Genomic DNA, 21,140 nt, shown 5'->3' with positions numbered 1-21,140 from the left:
TCGAGATAGCTTTGTCCACGAGCCGGCTGAAGAAAGGATAGAAGAAAAGTGCGAAAATCAATTGTCTCCTATTGTTAGCCGAGCCAAGGAACGAGTGACAAAAAACCTGAAGAAAGCTCGAGAAAGATTGGACGGGAAGAGGATGAGATTGGTAGACATTTCGGCGAAAGAACAAAGTTGTTCAAAGTGAAAATGAATTATTATTGGCCGGTAAGAAATTGGAAATAAAACGCAAAGATAGTCGAAGAAAAAGGTAGAAAGTTTTGATATCGGTTTATACATATAAGAGTTACGAAGAGAAAGATTTTGGCTGATATCGTTTGGTGTTTTAAAAGTGACGCGACCGAGCGAAAAGAAACGAGAAGGAAATTCTCTAGTCCGAGATACAACGATGGTCAGGGATGCATCGGAGGAGTTGATGTCGACAAAAAAATTCTTTCTTCTCACGGATTTAAGCGGTTTCGCGACTCGCCACGTTGTTTCGAGGGAGGCGGATCTGGTCAGCTGCGCTTTTCCCAAGCCGTCTCGATCCTCCTTTTGGTCCGGTCGACCGCTTCCGCGCGAGTCCACCTACAAAATTCTCCTCTTTTGTCTTTCCTCGCCTCGTCGACGTTGAATTTCCGACGAGGAATTTCTCTCTGTTTCGTTAGGCGAGCTTCGTAGAAAATTTTTCAACGCATTTTTAAACACGATCCCGTAGGAAACTTTGATCCTTTAGCAGGAACTTATCAGGAGACTAACGGGATTATGACGATGCGTCGCAAAGGCAGAGACTTGTAACGGAAATTTAATCGAACGGACTCCTACGAGCACATCGCCTCGATTTCCTGTCTTAAAGTTTCTCGCTATCTCGAGGAACACGTGGCGAACGTCTTGTAATCGTCGATGCGCGTCGACGCGAATATCGGCCGCGTTCGAAAGTCGAGAAACGGAGCAAACCGCGAAAGCGAAAGAAGCGGGTCGAGTTTACGGGCTCCTCTACCGAAAATACGGGGAAGACCGCAGTCGGCAAAACGATCTTTGAAATTCCCCAGGAGAGTTTCGGTAGACGAACAAACGTTTTTTCGGACACGTACGCGTACCACCGTTCGTCGGAACCTAACATCGTTTCGACAGCAAGGGTATTTCGTCAACTCGAAACAAACAGCGTGCTCGGGGTAACCGTTGCGGTTATGTACCAAGTTGGAAAGTTCAGGAAAGATCGAGTTCATCGAAGAATCGTAACTACGAGTCGATATTCCCGTCTAACGAATCGCTGCGCGCTTATCATCGCGTGGAGTTAACTTTCCGGGGTCGCACGTGCTAAACGAAATAGAAGAAAATGCGAGAAGGGGCCAGGTGAAGCGCAACGTCGCGAGAAAGAAGGAGTTTCCAAGTTTTTGCTTTCGATGCTCGATAACGCGAGCGAAACACTCCGCGACTGTTTCGAATTTACGACGGGAAATGTTCATTAAATCGAACGCTCTACGAGCGGAAGAAGTTTCGAGGAGAAGTTTAGTTCACGGAGAGATTTAAAAGTTGAGAAAATTGTCGATATCGCGAGGCTCTATCGAGAGGATATACCGCGAGAAGGCATACGGTTGAAATTCGCTTGAAAGTCGGTGAAAGCTTGAAAAACCGTTCGTTCTTTTTAGCGATTCGTTTTTGGTATCCGCGCTTCGTATCGATCGGATTCTTGGATTCTGGTTCTATCCGATGCAGCTTCTTCGTCGAGAGAGAATCGGTGGGAAAACCGAAACTACGCCTTTAACAATTGCCCGTTTCTGTACGCGGCTTTTCCACGAAAATTGATTTATCGTCGTGCCGGTCGGTGTTGTGGATTTCGCTCGGTCAATTCACCGCCGAACAATCAGTCGTAAAAGCCATTTAAGAGCGAGCAAATCGAATTTCGCTTCTCCCGTTCGGAATTCCTCGATTACGAGAATAGTTAGGACTCGACGAAATTCTGCGGTGTAGCTAATTTTTTTACGTACGAAATGCTACATAGCACGATCTCGTACCCGTTGTCGTCGGTGACGAAAATTGCCTCGAATCGAATCGAAGCAGTTTTTTAATTGTCTTTGTTTTGATTCGGTTTGTCTTCCTGTGCGATGCAGAACGAATAAAATGAAAAAATGTTATCGAAGGGTACGCGAAAATAGTGGGTAAAAAAAGGGCGATTTCGAAATGAAAATTCTATGATCGCGTGCTGTCGATTCGAATCGAACATTGGGGATGATGCGCACTCTTTGTTCGCGATTGTTGCGTGAAACAAAACAGTAGAAAGTTTCACACGATTTATCGATACGAACGCGACGCGTGTATTCCATTTCCGTAAACCATGCTATACATTCGCATATTGCAATGTATTGTAATTGTTAAAATGTATTTTTCGGAGCTTTGAATTCCGGTGATAGAAAGATACAGAATATTCAGCCTTAGGCGCATACGCGTTAGGACAGGTTCGATGAATCTGTCAATTTGTAATCGATCAAGAGAGGCGTAAAGAATATTTTAGCCCGGTAGTGTCAATACGTTACTGTATTTTTAACGCTTTGTTCGGGTCGAACCTTGGACCTGCACCGGTGGGAACAATAGCGGAGGAAAGTGAATCAAAAATAATGTAGGTCAGAGAAAACGTCGCTGCGACTATATTTTATATCCATGGTTCGTGTACGAGAGGGCATAAAGTATGCAAACGTATACGGCTTCGTTATTTTTCGTTGCCGTCAACGGAACAGCAAAACGAAGTAAATAACCAATGTAGAAACCCAGCACGGTCGAGAACGCGGTTCATTAGAAGGTGAGACAAATTGAACGAACACGAATCGAGTGATTGCGAACAAACAAAGGCGTAAATGTATGGTTGGTATCGGTAAAAAGAAGGTAGAGCCAACAAGAATTCGTATTATAAATAGCGTTCCATTTTTCCGTTCAAAACCATTATTATCGCGGTTTTGTCTTCAAAATAAATTCTTTCTTTTAATTAATGTAATGTTATTTTCGTCAAAAGTTAAACGCTTTAGTAATGAACTTTTTTGTTAGCAGATTCATTTTAATCGATGCTAATTCATCTTTGCTATCGAGGAAACAATGGTAAGGAAAAAATATATATCAGGTACTCGTTTTATAGCGGTACAAAGCTGTAGGGTAGTTCGTAGCTACGTACAAAAAAGACAAAAGATACGAAGTAGATTTAAACGAGCGACACGATTATAACGCGTTATGGCAATGGGAAGGATGAATAACGAATCACGTCGAACGTGTAGAAAACGAAGAACTTTTGTTTCTTTATTATATTCGTTGTGTCGCGAGACTCTGTGATATCGTCTCTGCATTTACAAATCTTACTACAAGCCATCCATTCTCCACTCGATATAACTATTCTCTCTCTCTCTCTTTCTCTCGCACGCGCTCTTTCATTCTTGTATACACTCACACGGCACATTTTTTTCACTCGCTTCATCTCTTTTGATATACCCTTTGAACTGTACATTCGGCTCGAAAAGGACAACAAACCAATTCGTGCTTCGATACACTTTTTTCTCCTCTTTGAAATCTCATGAAAGTTTGCGTTATTTTGAAAATTGTTCGCAATGATCCCGCGGAAATGAAAATCGACAAGATTTTCTCGTCCCGCGGGTAGAAAATTTACAAAAGATCTCGAGCCATGAATTTCGATAGAAACATCGTCTAAGAGGGTTGGCAGTGATCGTTCGCGATGCAACGGAATCGATGTTTCTAACATCGCGAAATGTATAACATCAGGAACGTTGTAATTTCGATGGTATTTCGAGTTATTCGGTTTAATTCCAGTAACGATCGAAACGCGTTAAACGAAACCAAGTTCGTACAGGATTCTTGTCGAATTTCGTTTCCAACCGATATTTCGATCGCGTCGTTTCCTTTCGTAATTCGCTACGACACTTTTCGATCCTTCTCATGGGCCAATCTGTTCTTTCCGTCGACACTTTTTTCAACCAATTTCACGTCCCCGAACCGTCTCTTCTTTAATTGCTACAAATTTTAAGTGCGATATGTACCAACGGATAATTACATCATTTACGTTAATTATAATATTATATAATATATATATATGTACGTATATCTATATTTTATAATACTTTTCTGTTTTAAGATTCATCGTTCTCGTCGAGCTTCGTATATGTACAGGATCTTAACCAATTAAGTATACAATTTACAGAACCAACTTATATTTGCGAATGCAAAACTTTTCCTATCGTAAAAACGGCCACTAACTTCTCTATCTATTCGAGAAATAATTATTCCACCAGGATTAATACTTGTTATCGTTCACTTTACATCGCGATACAGTTCTTTATGCAATCAAGTAAACAGTTGAAATAAACGAATAGTCAGATGCTGAAGAAAAGTTGATGCTTCTTAAATATAAAATAACAATATGTTTGCAATTCAGATAAAGACAGATTACTTACGATATCTATTTGTATAAAATATAATATTATGTGCATATCGTGCAGCGAATGTTTTCAGCAATAAACGTATAAATACTCGAAACTGAAACAAAACTGTATTTTTAAATCCATTAACAAAGTACATATTTGTCCAAATATTCGTCGTCTAATTACCGCTTTGTTTATTTTATCGTTGAACGTGTCCCTTATTTATACGATACACACAGTTTCACGAAAATGTGTAGTATGTGGGAAAAATTCAAACCGTTTTGATTGTAAACATATTGCTAACCGATGGATTCTCGTCTACATGTGTTACAGAATGAAATATTTCGTTTTTTCCTGATGGTGGCTCGATTCGATCGGATATTTACGGCTATTAATACACTTTCAGTATATTTGTCGTGGATTACGGTATAAATATTTAAAAAATTGGCTCTTCGACTATCTCGGGGCGGGCACTAGCCGACTTATTTTCGTTGAAATAATTTGAAATACGTGTACAGGTAAAGATAGGGCCAGAATGCAAATTAATCTGTCGCGTCGATCCGAATATAAGAAAAGGAAAAAATTCGTTATTTTCCAAGTAGAGTTACCGTAAAAATAGTTTATCATTTTGACGGTCATGCGCTTCTGTTTACGCTTATGAAAGTTTTACTTAACAAACGCCGTAAAACGATTAATTTTCTAATTGCAATTATAACGCGATATCGACTGTGAAATCGTTCATTTGGTCCAATAATCGAGAAACGTTAACAGAAGGCAAATTGAAGCGTTAAACGAGAAAATCAATTACCAGTGTTTTAAGTACGATCAATAAATTACCGGCGGTAGGAAATTTTGAAAATAAGAATAATATTTCCGGACGAACAAAGCCGTCATAAAAAATTGTCGATCGTAGAACATGCATTTTCTGGCGGAAGCCAGTGTCGCACCTGCGGATACTTTTGCTTATAGAAGCAATTTAATCAGATCCTTCCGATCCTAAACCCAGCTGCGCTCGGCCGGCTCGTGTAGCGAAGGCGAAACGGAGGAGGAAGATGAAGAAGAAAGCAGCTGGATTTCGTGAGCAAAATTGATCTCCTTAACCCTTCCGCTACGACAGCTCGCTACACCGGTCTATCGTAAATCTTATCGTTACGCGCGAAAGACCGTTATAATGATCATCAGCTGAATCTATCTCTATTTATTTAAGCTTCAAAAATATTTCTAACACGATAAATATTTAACCGAGCGATTCATATTTTAACGCTATCGATATCATTTTTATCCGTTTAAATGATTCGTATAGGAACGATAGATTTCGCGAAAGAAATAGGTGCTCGAACGTAAATTTTATCGTAGAGAAAGGGTTAATCGTAATTTTCGTATAATTTTCTGCGAAACGTTCGCATTTTTTGTCGCATTCGCCTCTAGAAGGATCAGTCGAGTTTCTCTTTACCTGACTCGTCATTCGACCAGACAGACGTTATTAAGAATAATTTATCGATCGGCAAAACGTAGCAATTAACGCGCGATGTAATTGGTAGGACAGATTAACCGTTTCGCAGCAAACGACGTACATACACGATGTCGAAAATTGAATATTAACGTGAAAAAGTTTATGTACACATGATCGAATGATGGTTTCCTTCGTTAACGCTAGAAACGAGTAATATCATACATAGCGGATGTCGCAACGAAAGGATTAACCTACATATTCTTAGATATATCGTTGATCGTCGAATGCTCGTGCGCGATGTACGTACAGGATGTTAATTAATTTCGTGATTGAGCGCTTTTCTTACGTTTCCAGATCGAACTTTCGAATTTGTTATTTTTGTATCGTTCGCGTAACAGTAACGCATATTTTTGAATTATTCTATGGCAGTGAACAAGTTAACGAAGCCATGATCGTCAGTTTCTTAACAACCTGTACATATTCGCTTCGTTGAACGTCTTTTCGACGCTCCGACGAAACTCGTTACGCGTCATTCGAATGTTTCTTTCTGATCGCGTGATCGATCGAAACGAACGAGTCGGTCCGTTTCTCGCGAATAGCGATTCGTTGAGAGTGCGGCGTTGGTTGCACGCGTTATTCGCGCGTATTGCTTCCGTTTTCAATGTTCGCTGTACGCGTATACCTGTTCCTATGGTGCATGCGCTTGCGCGCCGTATCACGGCTAGGTCAAAGCAATCTCGGCCCCATTGTAATAAATATTCCTGAAGTATGTACACGGAACACCGTCGCTAAAACGAGGAAATCTTTGAAACTCTGCTTTCATTCTTTTCACGGTCAGCGAGTTCGCTCGCATCCGACATACATATATGTATTATACGTGCTCTAGAGACGGTTTCTACGGGATTCGATAGAAAAAGTAATCGGGTTTCTCATCGGAAAAAGAAAAATTTAATATCGTCGTAAAGTTCTTTTTGGTCTGTAGGTAATCTGAAATTATTTGTCCAGCGAGCAACATCCTAATCCAGAATGAATTTTCCAAGCTTCTCGAGCATTTTCAATTTATAGCGAGTCGATAACAAAGCGATATTCGTTATTCAAGAAATAGCTGAACGAGAAATTATTGAAATACGTTACGTTTCCGCTGGCCGCTCGAGAACGCGATTGTTAAATATCTAGGTCCAGAGTAATTAGTTGCTAATAAAAGTCGCGAGGCAAAATTAAACAAAAGAAAGGAAACGAGAGTGGTAGCAGGTACAATAAAGCGGAAAGCAGCAAGGTTGTTGGTAGACGAGCAGAGAGCGAGAGAGAGAGGGAGGAAAGGAGAAGAGAGGTAACAGGTAAGGAGGGTAAAGGACTCGCGAAAGGGGTGGATATTCTGGTTTGGCGCTTGGCCCACGCCACTGGAAAAGAACGTTCATTTGTCTTCCATAGAGCGTAGTCCGTGTTTCGTTTCAAGATACTAGGCACGGCCCTTTCTCGTCGCGAAACAATGCCGAGGCCTTCGAAAAATCTTGGAAAGCATAATAGCTGCCCTCCAAAACTACCGCTTCCACGAGATTTTCTTCCCTTCCACCTCCTCCTCCTCCTCCTCCTCCGCCCTCTCTATCACCCGTCTTACTCTTCCTCTTTTTCTTCTTTCATTATTCTTGTTCTCGTATTCTTTCCATTTTTCTTTTACTCGGTCCCGTACTCTCGTGCTCGATCTCGAGTTGAAGCGGTATTCGTCGATCGATCGAGGAGAGAGATGATCGTCTCGCGAGGCGCTTTTGTCCGACTTCTTGAATGTTTCATGAGAAACGGGGGACAGGAAACAGAACGATTTTTATTATTCTGACCACTTCCGTTTCTCGTATTTTAGTTACGTCCACGGATAAATTATTCTCTTCTTTGTCCTTGGTCTCGAAGCGACCTCGATAAATACTGGACGTAACCCTTCTTCCTTCTTCTTTTGCCTCTTTTCGTTTCGAATATCTTTATTGAATAGTAATTGCAAGATGGTCCATTCGAAACGAACGCGTTTATTACGATCATTTCACTTATCGTTCCTCTTCTTTTTCTTTCGAAATGTGAAATAAACAGATTGGTCGACCGGAAATTTGCGCCGTAACATCGCGACATTAATCGTATCGACGATTAAACAGAATTGTATGATTCTTATCCTTTAGGATAAACCCATCCTACTTATACGAACACGTATAAGTTTCCCGTGAAAAAAAAGCAGTCTCAAACGATCGCCGTAAAACCGGTGAAAACGCGCAATTTTTGATACGATGGTTAACGGATTGCTATAGATTACTAGAGCTTCGAAATTGGCTCGAATATCGCGAATGATTCGCGCGAATATCGGGACGCTCAGCGATTTCATTCAGCTTCTTCCATCGATTCGTTGATCGTTGGAAAGTCGAACGGCTCGAAGAAATCTCTGCGAGGACTAGCAGTCGTCCTGAGTGGACGAAGAGTGTAAAAGAGCCGCCACGCGTTCCGAGAAGTCCCCCGACGCTGATCCTGTACACTGAAACAAAATTTAAACAAATGTTCAGTAACTGTTCAAAGCGGAAAGTCTCGAAATATTTTTCGTTTGACTATTGTTAACGCGCGAACGTTTCTTTGCCAAGATTGACGAACGAACCTTCACGATTTTCTGTCGCAAGAATTCCCGGCAATAATGTCGCGAAAGCGCGTAAAAATTTCGTTATTCATTCGTGTCTCGATGAACGATCGGTGTTTGAAAAATATTCATAGATAAAAAGATGAAGTGAATCCCCGACGATGTCAAAGAGTTCTCGTCGTCGATGCGGAGAAGGTCGAAGAGGGATGGGAAGGTATCGAGAATCGAGGGCTGGCTACATCAGAGAGTATTGTTTAAACGATCCGTCGGTACGGAAAAATCCCTGACACCATAAAGCAACCGAGCGGAGGAACCCTTCGGGTCGGCAATGAAAACTTGAAAAAGTTCGTGCTTTTTCATTTTCAGCTACGCGGCCCGGCATCGTTGAAAGCGCAGACGATGCTGATTTCCCAACGGGTATCGTCCATCTATAAATCTATACCCCGAGGTTGTTTAGTCGATGCTATGCTTCGACTAAGGGTACGCGTGTGTGCGCGTGTGTGCGCGTGCGTGCACGTGTGTACGTGTGTAACGTGTAGTCTCGCAACTACGGCACCTTGTATTTTTCATTCGACTCTGCTCACCCTCCACCGACCTCCTTCGCAGCCTTTCGAAGGAAACTTTTATCTCGCGAACAAACTTTATTTCTTATTTCTTAGCCCCGATCGAGAAATCCAGAAAACAAAAATTATTCATTCGACCGATAAAACCATCGATTCTTCGACGATTTATTCGTCCAGGCGAAAATGGAATCTTGATAAACATCTCGAAATCGCTGATATCCTGTTCGCGATGACATTTCTGCCTAACCGTTCATTCTCGTTCTATTTTCATTCCACAATTTTCCACGGCGCACGCCGAATTTTAATGTATTACGGTTTAGCAAACTTCGCTTTAAACGTAATTTGCTAATTATAATCGTGTTTCGGATTCGGAACATCGGTTCCTTGCTTTCCTTCGGAAGCCAGAAGGCAAAAGAGGAGCTTTAACGAAAAATCCGAAATGCTGAAGCCGCGAAATGTATAGAGAGCGATTCCTCTGTCCTTTAAACGGACCGTTGTACATACGGCGTATATACAGTGCTCAAAATTAAATATGGGAGAAGAAGGATATAGCAACGGACTCACGAATACGAAATATATGTAATTTAGTTATTCGTAAAATAACATTTTCAGTGTTTCCCGCGAAAAAATATTAGTGTTAATGAGACGGCAGCGTACGCGAACAACTGGAAATTTCAAAGCTTTAATTAACTTTCGCGAGTAATATAGAAAGCTCGCGTTTTATCGGGAAACATTTTTCTGAAATACCCGTAGGTCGGTTCGCGTTGGCAGGGTTAATGCAGCGTGTAATTGAAATCGTGAGCATGAAAGTCTGGACGTAATCGACAATTGAAAAATGACGAGTTGCGATTCGTTTAATACAAGCCGCGATGTGTTTGTTTAGCCGATACATTCGATATACTCGACGTAGGCGTGTGGTTTATTTAATAAAGAGAAATAAGTTGATATTTGCGTTGCGTTATATCACGATTCTTGCGAAACACGGACGAGTTTTTGATTAACGCTGAAATAATTTGATAAGAAAAAAAATGTCATTCGCAAACATTAAGAAAATTATGCGGCGAAATAACGCGAAACGCGTAAGAATTTTCGATTCGCTTTGTTTGGAAAAACAGTGGTAATATTCTGGCTGGTCGTTAGGACTGGTGGAATGGAGGGGTGGGGGCCGCAAACGAGCAAAGCGTTTGGAAAGCGATTCTCTCTGGAAAGTTGTCGTCGACGGCGACGCTTAAACAAATATCCCGAGGGTCTTGAACAGTTCCAAGCTATGGTACCGAGTAATCCTGAACGGGTCACGCCAGCTTCCGGAGTCGAGTAAAAAGAATTAAAAAAAAAACGAGTTCAGTCCCGTTTCGAACTTTTGCGCCTTTCTTCCTTAAATTCTCTTTCGCCCTCTTTCGTTCACGATTTCTTCTCTTTCGGAATATTCCTTTTTTTCCTCGTTGTCGGGCGAATCGAACGCGATAAAATAGAAAATGACTCGAAACGAAGGAAACATCTCGCCGCGAGAATTGTATCGCGTAAAAATTTTCGGCTATACTAAAACTTGACTCATCGAGAATCGCGCGAAAAGAAAGTAGAAACAATCGATGCTCGTGCCAGGCCCGTTCAGTCCTCGCGATATTTGCGGAAATTAAACGAAAGAGCGAGACTGTTTTTCACCCGACTTTGGATGAAAAAGTTTGTCAAATATTTATTCGACCGGTTCTGCAAAGCTGGCGAACGTTAAAAATTTACTCGCTGATAAAATAGCTCGCGAAAGGTAAAACTCGATTTAAACTTCTCCGAGGGTGGAGAAGAGGCCGCCAAGCAACGAGAGGATCGAGCCGAAATAAACTAAACGGTAGCGCGGGAATAACGCGAAACGATGGGAATATACGTAAGTAGAAAAATTGCGAGCAAAAAGTGGAAGCGCAGAGCTCACGTGGCGAACCTCCCTTTCTTCCTTCTTTATTTTGCCGTCCACCTTTGCTTCCTCGTTTCGAGGACAATTACGCTAATGCTCTCGCCATTCTCATCTTTTAGGAGGCAAATGTCGCGGAAGCGAGCAGTAAACGTTATCCGTTAGCCGGCCGATACTTTGACGGGGAGAGAATACTTTCGGCGTCTCGCGGCGATTCGCGGTCCTCCACTGAAAATTTAGATGGTCGAGCAAAATAGCGTTGGACATGTAGAGTGCTCACCAAACAGCTTACGAGTACCGACGCCGACGTTTACGAAGCGTTTGCGCTTCTAGAAAGAGCTTAGAAAGAGAAACGGAAACATTTTTCCGTTTCTGATAACCGGACCAGGACAATCATGCCTTTACGAGCACAATTGCTCGTCGCTGATTCGAAACGTAGAAAATTATGTAATAGTTAGCGAGTCGTTAGTTTAAAGCGAACTCGCGCTCTACGTTTCCCATTTCGGCTCAGTTATCTGCGATGTGCTAATTGAAGCCGCAATCTTTTTTCCTCCCAGGCAAGAATCAATGGATTTCGAAATTGGTTCGCTCGGATTCCAATTACATGCCGCAGATGGTGCTTTTTGCTCGAGGATCAATGGACTCGAATGGACCTCTTTTTCACTCCATGGTAATTAAATTGGCCGCAATTTACTTGCTCGAAGCGCGAACTTGATAACTCTCGTGCGTGGAACATCGTAAAATGGAATTTCACGGAATCAAAGTTTCAATATATCCAATGTTCCGTCGTAGGTTCGTTCGTAGGACCGAAGAATGTCGACGGTTCGTGTAAAGTTTCATTTAGCTTTTTCTCGTTGCTACGGAGAAATACGATTTATCGTATTTTTTTGCTCCGACGAAGCGATGCTTCAATAATTCGTCCGTTAATTCGAAGCTGCGTTCTAACGGACAGCGCGGGAAAGCTGTTTGCCAGACAATTCGTTCGCCAAATAATTCCTGCCTCTATCTACGCGCGAAAAAGTCCATTTGACGTCGCGAAAGTCCGTTTTCAAAACTCTCGATACGTCCAACGGCAAATAAAAAAATTCGATTTGTTACGGATCAAAGGTTTTTTTTTTTATATAAAAATGACGGGCTATCTGCTTCGATACAGAGCACTTGACGAGTATTTTATCTATATTTTTAAATCGCGGATAGCGCATAAAAATGGTTCGAAAACAAAATAATCGAAGAAAATTGTAAATAGCTCTAACGCGATAATAATTTCTTTAAGTAGCGAGCCCGAATCTGGGAAGAATTTTCAGCTCGTAACGATCACGTTTCGGATAATTCATCGCGTTAACCAGCCAGAACAAATTATACGCGAAAAGCTTCGAATACTTTTTAAATTCTAAACGAAGAAGCTTAAAAATGTAAGATGCGCGGAGAAGAATCAAGGTTCGAGAGAATATCCGCAAGGAACCGAAGAAATAAGAACAAACGTTTTTGCAGTTATTCCGTTCCTCTGACTTAACGACTTTGTAGGAATCGTGTCTGTTTCGTAAGTGGGACAAGAGAAGAAAATTTCTGTTCGACGGGGCGAAAGATGATCCAATGAGAAACGAGGATAAGAAACTGGAACGGCAACTGAAGCGGACAAACGAGTGATAAAAACGAAAAACGATCGCGCTTTCGCGACTTTCCGTAAATGAGATTTATGCCCTATGGCGGTGAACGAATAACGATAAAAGAGCGGTTACCGATCGGGCAAAAATTCCCGAATCAACTTTCGGCCGTTTGCCAAATATTTGTCGAGGAATAATCGAAACTACGGAAAAGAACCAGTACCGTGTCATCGATTCGATCGTCTCGCGAATGTAACCGTCAAGGAAGTTGGTTATTCTTACTCTTTTCCTTCGTTTTATCTGTTCGGCGTGACCGTAAGTTAGCATCCATAAGCGGTCAAAGTTTTGTTCTTTGGTATTCCGTTGGATCTTGCGGTGTCTCGTATATTAGTTACTTAGCGCGTTACGCGCGAAAAATACACTGACATGGCAAATTTTCCTTTTCAAATATTCCTCGTTCGCGGCTAAAATTTCCGAAACTGTTCCGTGGAATCGGGTCCATTCGCATCCGCTAAATTATTCTGTAAGAACCAATTGTCCGTAAAACGTTTGGAAGAAAAATGGCTGGCTGGAGAACTCTCTCTCGAAGGCAATTAATTGGAACGTCTAACGAGGACACGGTAGGTGTAACGTATGCCGTTATCCGCAACATGGTTAAGGCGTAACTGATACCAATTAAATCCTGAATGAGTACTAGGTTGCCTCGTTGTGTACCTTATATGCTTGGGAGGATCGACTATAGCGTGTATCCTGTGCTTGTAACACGAGACGGACGAGCCTCAAGCATATCCACGACATGCACAACAAGAACAACAACAACAACAACAACAACAACAACAACAACATCGGCATCGGTATCAACAACGTCGAGGCAAAACACTGCATCAGCTAACTAACTCGAAACACGTCCTGATTACGGAAGTCTTTAAAGCAGATCGAGAAGCTTTCATATGCTCGATCGTATTTTCATTTTCCGCCAATATCGAAAATTGAACAAAAGATGCTTGGGACGTACGAGTTTAGCCGGGTATAGCGCTACACCGGCACTGACGGGTCAGTAGAGTTCGTAAGTCGGTTAAAGAGCTCCAAGTACTTTATTAAATCAAAATTGCCGCTATTTTGAACGACTCGTTGTCGCATTTTATAGCATTTCAAAATGCTATAAAGTCCCGGATAGAACGATCTCGGAAGGATACTCGAAGCGATTCGAAGCGATCAATCGCGTTACCCAATTTAGGAGACGTTCCGGCCGACTCGTTAATTATTCAAGGGAAACTGCGAAGAAGCCAAGCAAGCAGCTCTCTCTTTCTATCGAATCGCAATTGGAAAACGAAACTCTATTCTGGAGGAGCAGTAGCGTACGGGCTAACACACCGGGGAATCCACTCCATTTCCACCTCCAATTATTTATGGAAAGCAGAAGGGAGGATTTAAGTGTCCCCCGGCGTGCCTTGCCCATTATCATTTAAACTAGAGTCTGAAAGGGTCTCTCCGGTTATCCTCGCTCAAATAGCCTCGATCTTCCCTGAGCGTGTAAAAGGAAGAAGAAACGTTGAGGGAACGGGTGGTACGATAATGCTGAATTTCACAAAAGCAAGACAAAAAAGGAGAAGTTTCAGGAAAGCAGTCGTTCGCCGACAACGACTTCGGTGACGACGACGACGACGACGAATGTCTGGTCGTTTCAATCGACGTCGTAGCAACGAAGCTGAATTAAATTGAAAACGATAAAGCAACTCGATGTTGCTCGATTACAAGTATTCGCTGCAATGATCACGAGCAGAAATTGAAATATTAAAGGGGAAGTATGTGTATTCCGTCGAACGTCGGAGAAACGTCTACGATGTACGCTATCCAAACGCCGCGCCGCTCCGCACCGTTCAGTATGGCTAACACCTGCAAGTCCTCGTAAACGCGCGCGATAGTCGTGAATCGATCGACAGCGTGCTTGATAAATAATTTCTTCGCTATTTGCTTTGTATAGGTACTTTCGAAGAGAAACTGGAATTGCTCCCCGTGATTTGAATGGAATAAATGGAAAAAGTATGGGTTGAAAATCGGATAAAAATAGGATGATCGACCGAAGCGCGAACGTATGCCTCTAAACCGATCGAGCTGTTAAAGATTCGTAAATCGTTCGGTAAGGTCTACTTTCGATTCGAAGCGTTTCGATTCGAGCGGATAGAGGCGCGCCAAAAGGAAGTATCCGCAATTTAATCACGGTCTGATCGAGACGAACGCTGGAACCGGCAAAGAAAGGCGAGCAAAGGGAATGTTGAACGGGGAAAATGGCAGAGGTGAAGGTGTCGGGAGAGAAAGAAAGGAGAAGAAACCTTTGAAATCAATATGCGCGACGAATCAGCACGATAGACTTCCCGCTGGTCTATTCGACAAAGTACATAGGTAGCGTAGGGACCGTGAGACGATCGCGAAAGCATCGTGGTGTCGGTTGATGGCCCTTTTCAAGGGAGCCTCTCTCTTTTCCGACACGAGGGTCGAGCAGCCAAGCAGAATTCGATTCTCCGATCGTGATGCGAACCGAATGCACAAGCGAGATCTTCTTGATTCTTTCCGCAGCCGATTCTTCACCGCAACTGAAACGTCCTGATTTCGGAACGGACTATGCCCACTTCGTCGACTTCGTAAACCATATACGAATTTCTATTCGATCAAAAAAAGAAAACGAAAGAAAACGAAAAAAGACAATCGGTAGCCAGATTTAACCTGCTCGAAATAATATACCTTTTACGATTTTAATCGTTAAATCGTTATTTGTATTCGCCTTCTATCTGTTCTCCTTCTAGACTAGTTGTTTTTATAGCACGATCCTCTAAAACCTCGGTCCCCTTTTGAATAATGAATCTTCTGGCTCTAGCTGGTAACAAGTTCGCTTTACTTGCCTCGCGGCGTGGCGTGGCATCTCCATCGACTTTGCCTCGCATTTGCACAAATATTGCGCCATGAAACTGCTTTCTATACATTTTCTATGTATATGCATATCGCGTTAATTGTCTTACAAGTATTTTTAACCTGTTCCCAACGTAATTGCTATTTCTCTCGCTTCGTACAATCTCGCTGACCCGAGGTTCACTTAATTTTTTCCGATACAAGTGCGAACGTTGTCGCGTTTATTCGCTAAAATACAAGCTACAGCGACGAAATTAATTTTAACATCGACCAACCGATAATATCGACGATCCAAGGCGAATCGATCACAAGATTCGACAGATTTCGGAAGAACGAGAAGCAACATGTTCCGATAATATGATAGCCGTTTAGGGATAGCCGTAGCCAGAGCGATGCCCATCGAGTACCCATATCGGCGAACGATATGGAAAAATCCGAAGAAAGGGGACGCGAAAATGGTATTCGAAAAGGGTGCTTCTCGTTCTCGCTGCCTTAATCTTCTTGTCTAGTGATCTGTTCTTCGTCGATGTAAGAGGCTTCCTTTGGATTAAGAATCTTAAGACGGTTCAACTTTAAACGCTTTCAGTGTCGCGTTAATGCTCCAATGAAAGTGGGACACTTGTTCGCGTTATAAAGGACAAACGTCTAAATTGTAACTGTCACCTAAATCGTAAAATTTTCTTCACAATTTCTGTCTTATTGTAAGACACGGTTTAATATCGACAACTGGGTCAATCTATTTTTTTCATAAATGTACCGCGACGCTGGCAAAATGCACAATTTACTAGAAAATAAAACCCTCGAAAGTTGCGAGTGCAGTTTATTGCGAGGAATTGCAGTTAATATTTTTGAAAGTAGGGAAACGTAATGAAACGCGGGCGTACATTAGAGGTTGAAATGTTAAATAACGCGTAACATCGATATCTACGATAATCGCGGTCAAAGCAAACGCTGAAACGACGATACTCGTGACCCATTGGTTTCATAGCGAGCGTTGGCATTTAATTCGGCCGCAATTGTCCTCCAACGAGCAGGAATAATCGCGACTCGCGATTCGATCGCGTCGATGATACTAGTCGCGTTATCCGAAACGATATATCGAACGAAAGTACCGCGATGCGACGCAACACCACGCGAATGCGTTATCAGAAATGCTAAGAGCTCCCTTTCTTTTCGCGGCGATCCCCAAAGAATAGAGACGTTCGTTCCAAGATTTCTCAGGGGCTGAAATATTCATTCCAACAATGGATTCGGTCGTTCGCGAATCCGTATAGATGCGACGGACAACGTTCCCAAAAAATTTCAAACGGGATGAGCTCTCTCGAGCGGAAAATAGCTTCCCACCTGTTAATTTTTATTAGGGAACTGACTCGAGTCCGCGATTAAATTGTGTTTCTCATTACCCAATTTTAGTCCCGATAAAGAATCCGATGCAATATCTGAAAGATTTGTTCTTCCAACTCTTTTTTTTTAAGGCAGGAGGTAAGAGTAATCCGATGGTAAACAAACGAGCAAAAAGAAAGGAAAATACGTTGATTTATTAATTATTCTGATCGAACGTTAAATATTAGATGATTCTCTTTAGTAGCTTTCTCTTGAAATTTTTATACTTATCCGTTGTTCGGTTAAAAATATTCTATTCGTTAAAGTCGTGAATTTGTAATTCATTTTTACATGTTTGTACTTTGTCAAATATGGAAATCGGTCTCGGATTATCAAATCGCTTTAAAGCTCTAGTTACATGGATAAGCGGTTTCGTTGGTCGATTTAGTTTCGAAATCGGTCAAGCAAACACGAAATGCGGACATTCGTGTGCCACGCGTTCGCTCGCGAGCCTATGCATCGATTGCTTAACGCGTATTCGTTTTGTAATAGAACTTGGTACGGTTTGTGTAGCGATTGTACGAATATGAAGCAAAGCCGGCAGTGTTTGCCTATCGTTTGCTTGCCTCGTAACCGCGCACCGTACTATCGGTAATCGTCTTCCAAACGAAACGGTTACGTACCGTGCACACATAGTTGGATCAAATTTGTCCCCGATAGCGAATAAAACGTTTCCGTTCGTTACGATTGTTTCCGTGTATCCAAAGCGCTGCATAACTGACGCGTTGCGTGTCTAATTTCTTCATCTGTTCCCCTATAAAAACTAAAGCGGCATGCGATCTTTCCGAGGCACGAATTATTTCGGAAAAGAGGAAATAGAAAGGAAATCGTAAAAGATCGGCGCTTTCATCTTGTCGTAACAGCGAGAAACAACGGTGGTTCGCCTTAAACGCGGTAATACCTTCCTTCATCGTTTCGAGCATACTAGTCGCGTTTAATATCCGCGGTTGTAGAATTAATTTTGCCAACGGGAGTCATGGAAGGCGGTAACGATAACGGCAATCCTCTTTTCCCTTTCATTCGAGCCGCACTAAACCGCGATATAAAGGCTCGAATTAAGGAAATGGACTTCCAACGGAGTGGACGGGGACACGAGTACCAACGTAACGCGGACTTCTCCCCATCGAGTTGAAAAAAACTCGCTGTAACGGTGAACGTGTCTTCGCGTTAAACGATCGTAATCTCGATCGCTTTGCTCCTTCTCTTTCCTCTTATTGTTGAAACTTATTGTCCCAATATTTCGAAAGGATACATCTACGAAATATGGTGGCTTTTTAAATTTCCACCATGGCAATCGGCACACCGTTTTAATTACCAATTCGTTTTACGGAGAAGAATCTAAATATTAAAAGTGTACCGTATTAAAGCGGAACGAGGTTAACGAGGAAACGTTCCACGATGTCGAGCGGATAGAACACGACTTCCGGTCGACGCGATGTTTCCTTCCCGTGGGACAATAGTTTCGTTTCGTGTTCACCGGAGAAAAAGAGGCGAAGAAAAATTGCCGAGAGAAGAGGAGAAGAACGGAAAAGAGAGACAACGAGCAGGCGATCAAAAGTGTCCCTGGGAAGCTAAACGAAAATTACGAGGCCACCCGTGGCTCCTTACTGTGCGGAAGCTTCTTCCACCTTGCCTTCTCTTACGTTCGAACGGTGCCACGCTTCAAGGACAACGAGGAAACGTACCCAGGGGATTCACCCTGATAAACGATCACGACTGAACGATGAAACATCTAAGTTGAACCGACAGAAATCAAAAAGGATCACGATAGTTGCCGGTTTAAAGGCGTGCCGTTCAAAATTAATTGTCGTTCAGGAAAATTACTTCGAAGTAGGTAACGGAGTTGAATAGCATCGCGATCAAGTCATTTTATAGTAGACTCTCGACACTAAGGTGCTAAAGCGTCGTTGGTAGAGTAGGATAGAGTTCTAGTGTTAAACCGATAGTATGGGTTCTATGGATGGTATCTATTCCTTCCATAGTCTCAACTCGGTATCACGGTATCGGGGAAATGTCTTCGTTCAGGAATCTTATTCTCGTCCGAAATCTGTTATTTCTGATATCGCCTGCTTTCCGGGTTAAAAGCATACACGTAATTCGGATCGGTAGGTAGAGAGGTAGATCAGGTGTAATTTAAACGAAGAGAGCCGATAAATTGCAATTTCCTGTTGCGAATGTCACCCGCTTTCAATTAACGTCGATTCCGCGTCTATTCCGTGTCGGAACCGTCGAACAATTCCGTCGAATGGGAGAGCTGCAGAAATTCTTCCATCATTAGAAACGAATTAATTTCTTTCTTCTCGAGTATCGTTCATTTTTCTCGGCCGTGAAATATTCTTATTCTTAAGGACTAATCTTTTCTAAGGACTAAATGCTCGCGGAAACTCTGTTGCGCCGTCGCTTGTTCCCTTTATCCTACTTCGAGAGACGATATCGTTTCCGTCTACCGTTTAACTCCGAAACCTAAATTCCTGATCGTTCAGAAAAAGTGTGCCCGATTCGTCTGTATATGTATATCCACCGTATCGATGTCTGTTTAGTATCTGGATAAGAGATTCCATCCACGTTTTGTCTCGATATTTCGCTATCGATCAGGAGCAGACGATGTTTCGTCGGAACAGCGGAGAAAAAAAGAACGAGAGACGGTGGATGAATTTCGTGTCTATTAAGTTTCTCGAATTTTGTTGGACCATGTTCGATCGTAAACGCTATTGAAACGGTCTTTTAACCGATCGTGGATCGTCGATTGCCGTTCGCCGTTCACGCGCAAGATCTGTTCAGCGAACAGGCGAATAATGAAAGAGGACGAAATAGAAGGTTGTCGCGGCGCGAAACGATCCGCAGGATGGTGAAAGCGAGAGAACCGATCAAGTTTCAGGATGTGCATCGAGGACATCGAATGCCACTTGTTCTCGCTATTCACGTCCTCTGTTCCTTTCTCCTGGCTCTTGTTCTCTTTCTCCGGAGGCGCCTCGTCACCGAAGACAATACGATACTTCTCCTTTGAACGCAACCTCCCGGAGCCTGTACAATCGTTGTCCGCGGCACAATGGCCATTCAGTCGCGTCGCTTTACCACCGTGAAAACCAACTCACCGGAGCGGAGGTCGAGAAATAGTTGGCAACGCTCGGTTATCGAACCACCGATCGAAAAGATCTCGCTTAAGAAAACTTTGTTCGCCCGTTCGTTGATCGCGAACCATCTCGTTTCGAGTCATCGAAATACCTCGAAACAAAAATTATTTAACCCTGAATTTATACTAACGAAGGTGAAACGAAAATTTTCTCGAGAACCGAGAAACATCGTCTTTCTTAACCTGTAATCGGTCCTTCGAGTTGCACAAACCGTACCCAATTCATCCCGTATAATTGCATCTGCCGTTCGTGTCGAAACGCGCGTCTAGTCAAACTTAATTGACACGTTTCCTAGAAATTCCGATCGCTTCGATTAGAGATACGCGTTACGAACTGTAATTCGACGACTACAGCTGCGAATTGTTCGATCGGAATTTACGGTGTTTAACGGAATCAAAAATGATACGACGTAATGAAGGAATGCAGTTAGCGTGCACGCGTTATGGGAAATTGCAATTTCGAGCGTGGATGCAACGGTGGCAAAGAAACGCGTCTTTGAAATCCTACTTCGAGGACGGCATTGAGGGAACCGCTTTTATTTCCGCGAAGATACCGTGTCCTTTCGTCGGCACGAAATGAATTTTGGCAAGTAATTTGTAGTAAATTCGTGGTCGTAGCGGGAACGCTTTCAGCGGTGCCGAGGAGAGAAGCGGGTCCACGTGAAACGGATGAATGGAAAGCAATTACGGGGGTACTACTTTTCTCGAGCACTCATGGTTCTTAGGTCCAAGCTTGGACGACTCCTTTGAGCGTACGAGTGCGAATACTTTTTGCCAAGTATTTGCTCGTGAATCCGCGTACCGTTTCGATTTCTATACGTTGCGCTTAAGTTTCGCGTGTTCTTGACCCTCTGTTCGAGGATGCTCGAGGTCTCGTTCGTTCAGCAAAATACTCTTCGTTCTCGCATGGTTGATTCGCAATGATTAATTTCAGAAGCATCACCGATTATTTTGCGATTTTTATACATATAATTTTTGGCTCATTTCTCTACCGTACCTCTAATCAGGACGCTGTAAAAATCGAATTTGTGATACTTTAGTGTACGGTTTCGTAATTGATCTGCACCGCTTTCGATTTCTCGACTCTCGCTACGGAGAGAGTAAAATTTTCTCTTCCATACTGGTAACAGAACCCCTTGCTGGTCGATACGACAAAGGTAGCCAAACCTACGACAATTGCTCG

At 42.6% G+C, this 21,140-nt stretch overlaps 1 protein-coding gene across 1 annotated transcript in view; it reads right to left on the bottom strand.

The window, feature by feature from the left end:
- Positions 1 to 3,245: 3,245 nt before the first annotated feature.
- The window catches only part of LOC100880398 (uncharacterized), a 52,836-nt gene continuing 34,941 nt past the window's right edge, over positions 3,246 to 21,140 (bottom strand). Inside the window, exon 3 of the mRNA XM_012296946.2 lies at positions 3,246 to 8,368. Within this exon, the coding sequence (XP_012152336.1) occupies positions 8,288 to 8,368 (81 nt within the window). The 3' untranslated portion in view covers positions 3,246 to 8,287. The remainder of the gene's footprint in view (positions 8,369 to 21,140) is intronic.

Source organism: Megachile rotundata, chromosome 4 (assembly GCF_050947335.1).
Source record: "Megachile rotundata isolate GNS110a chromosome 4, iyMegRotu1, whole genome shotgun sequence".
NCBI lineage: Eukaryota > Metazoa > Arthropoda > Insecta > Hymenoptera > Megachilidae > Megachile > Megachile rotundata.
Note: the sequence above shows the minus strand (reverse complement) of the source record. Positions and strands in the feature narration are given on the sequence as shown.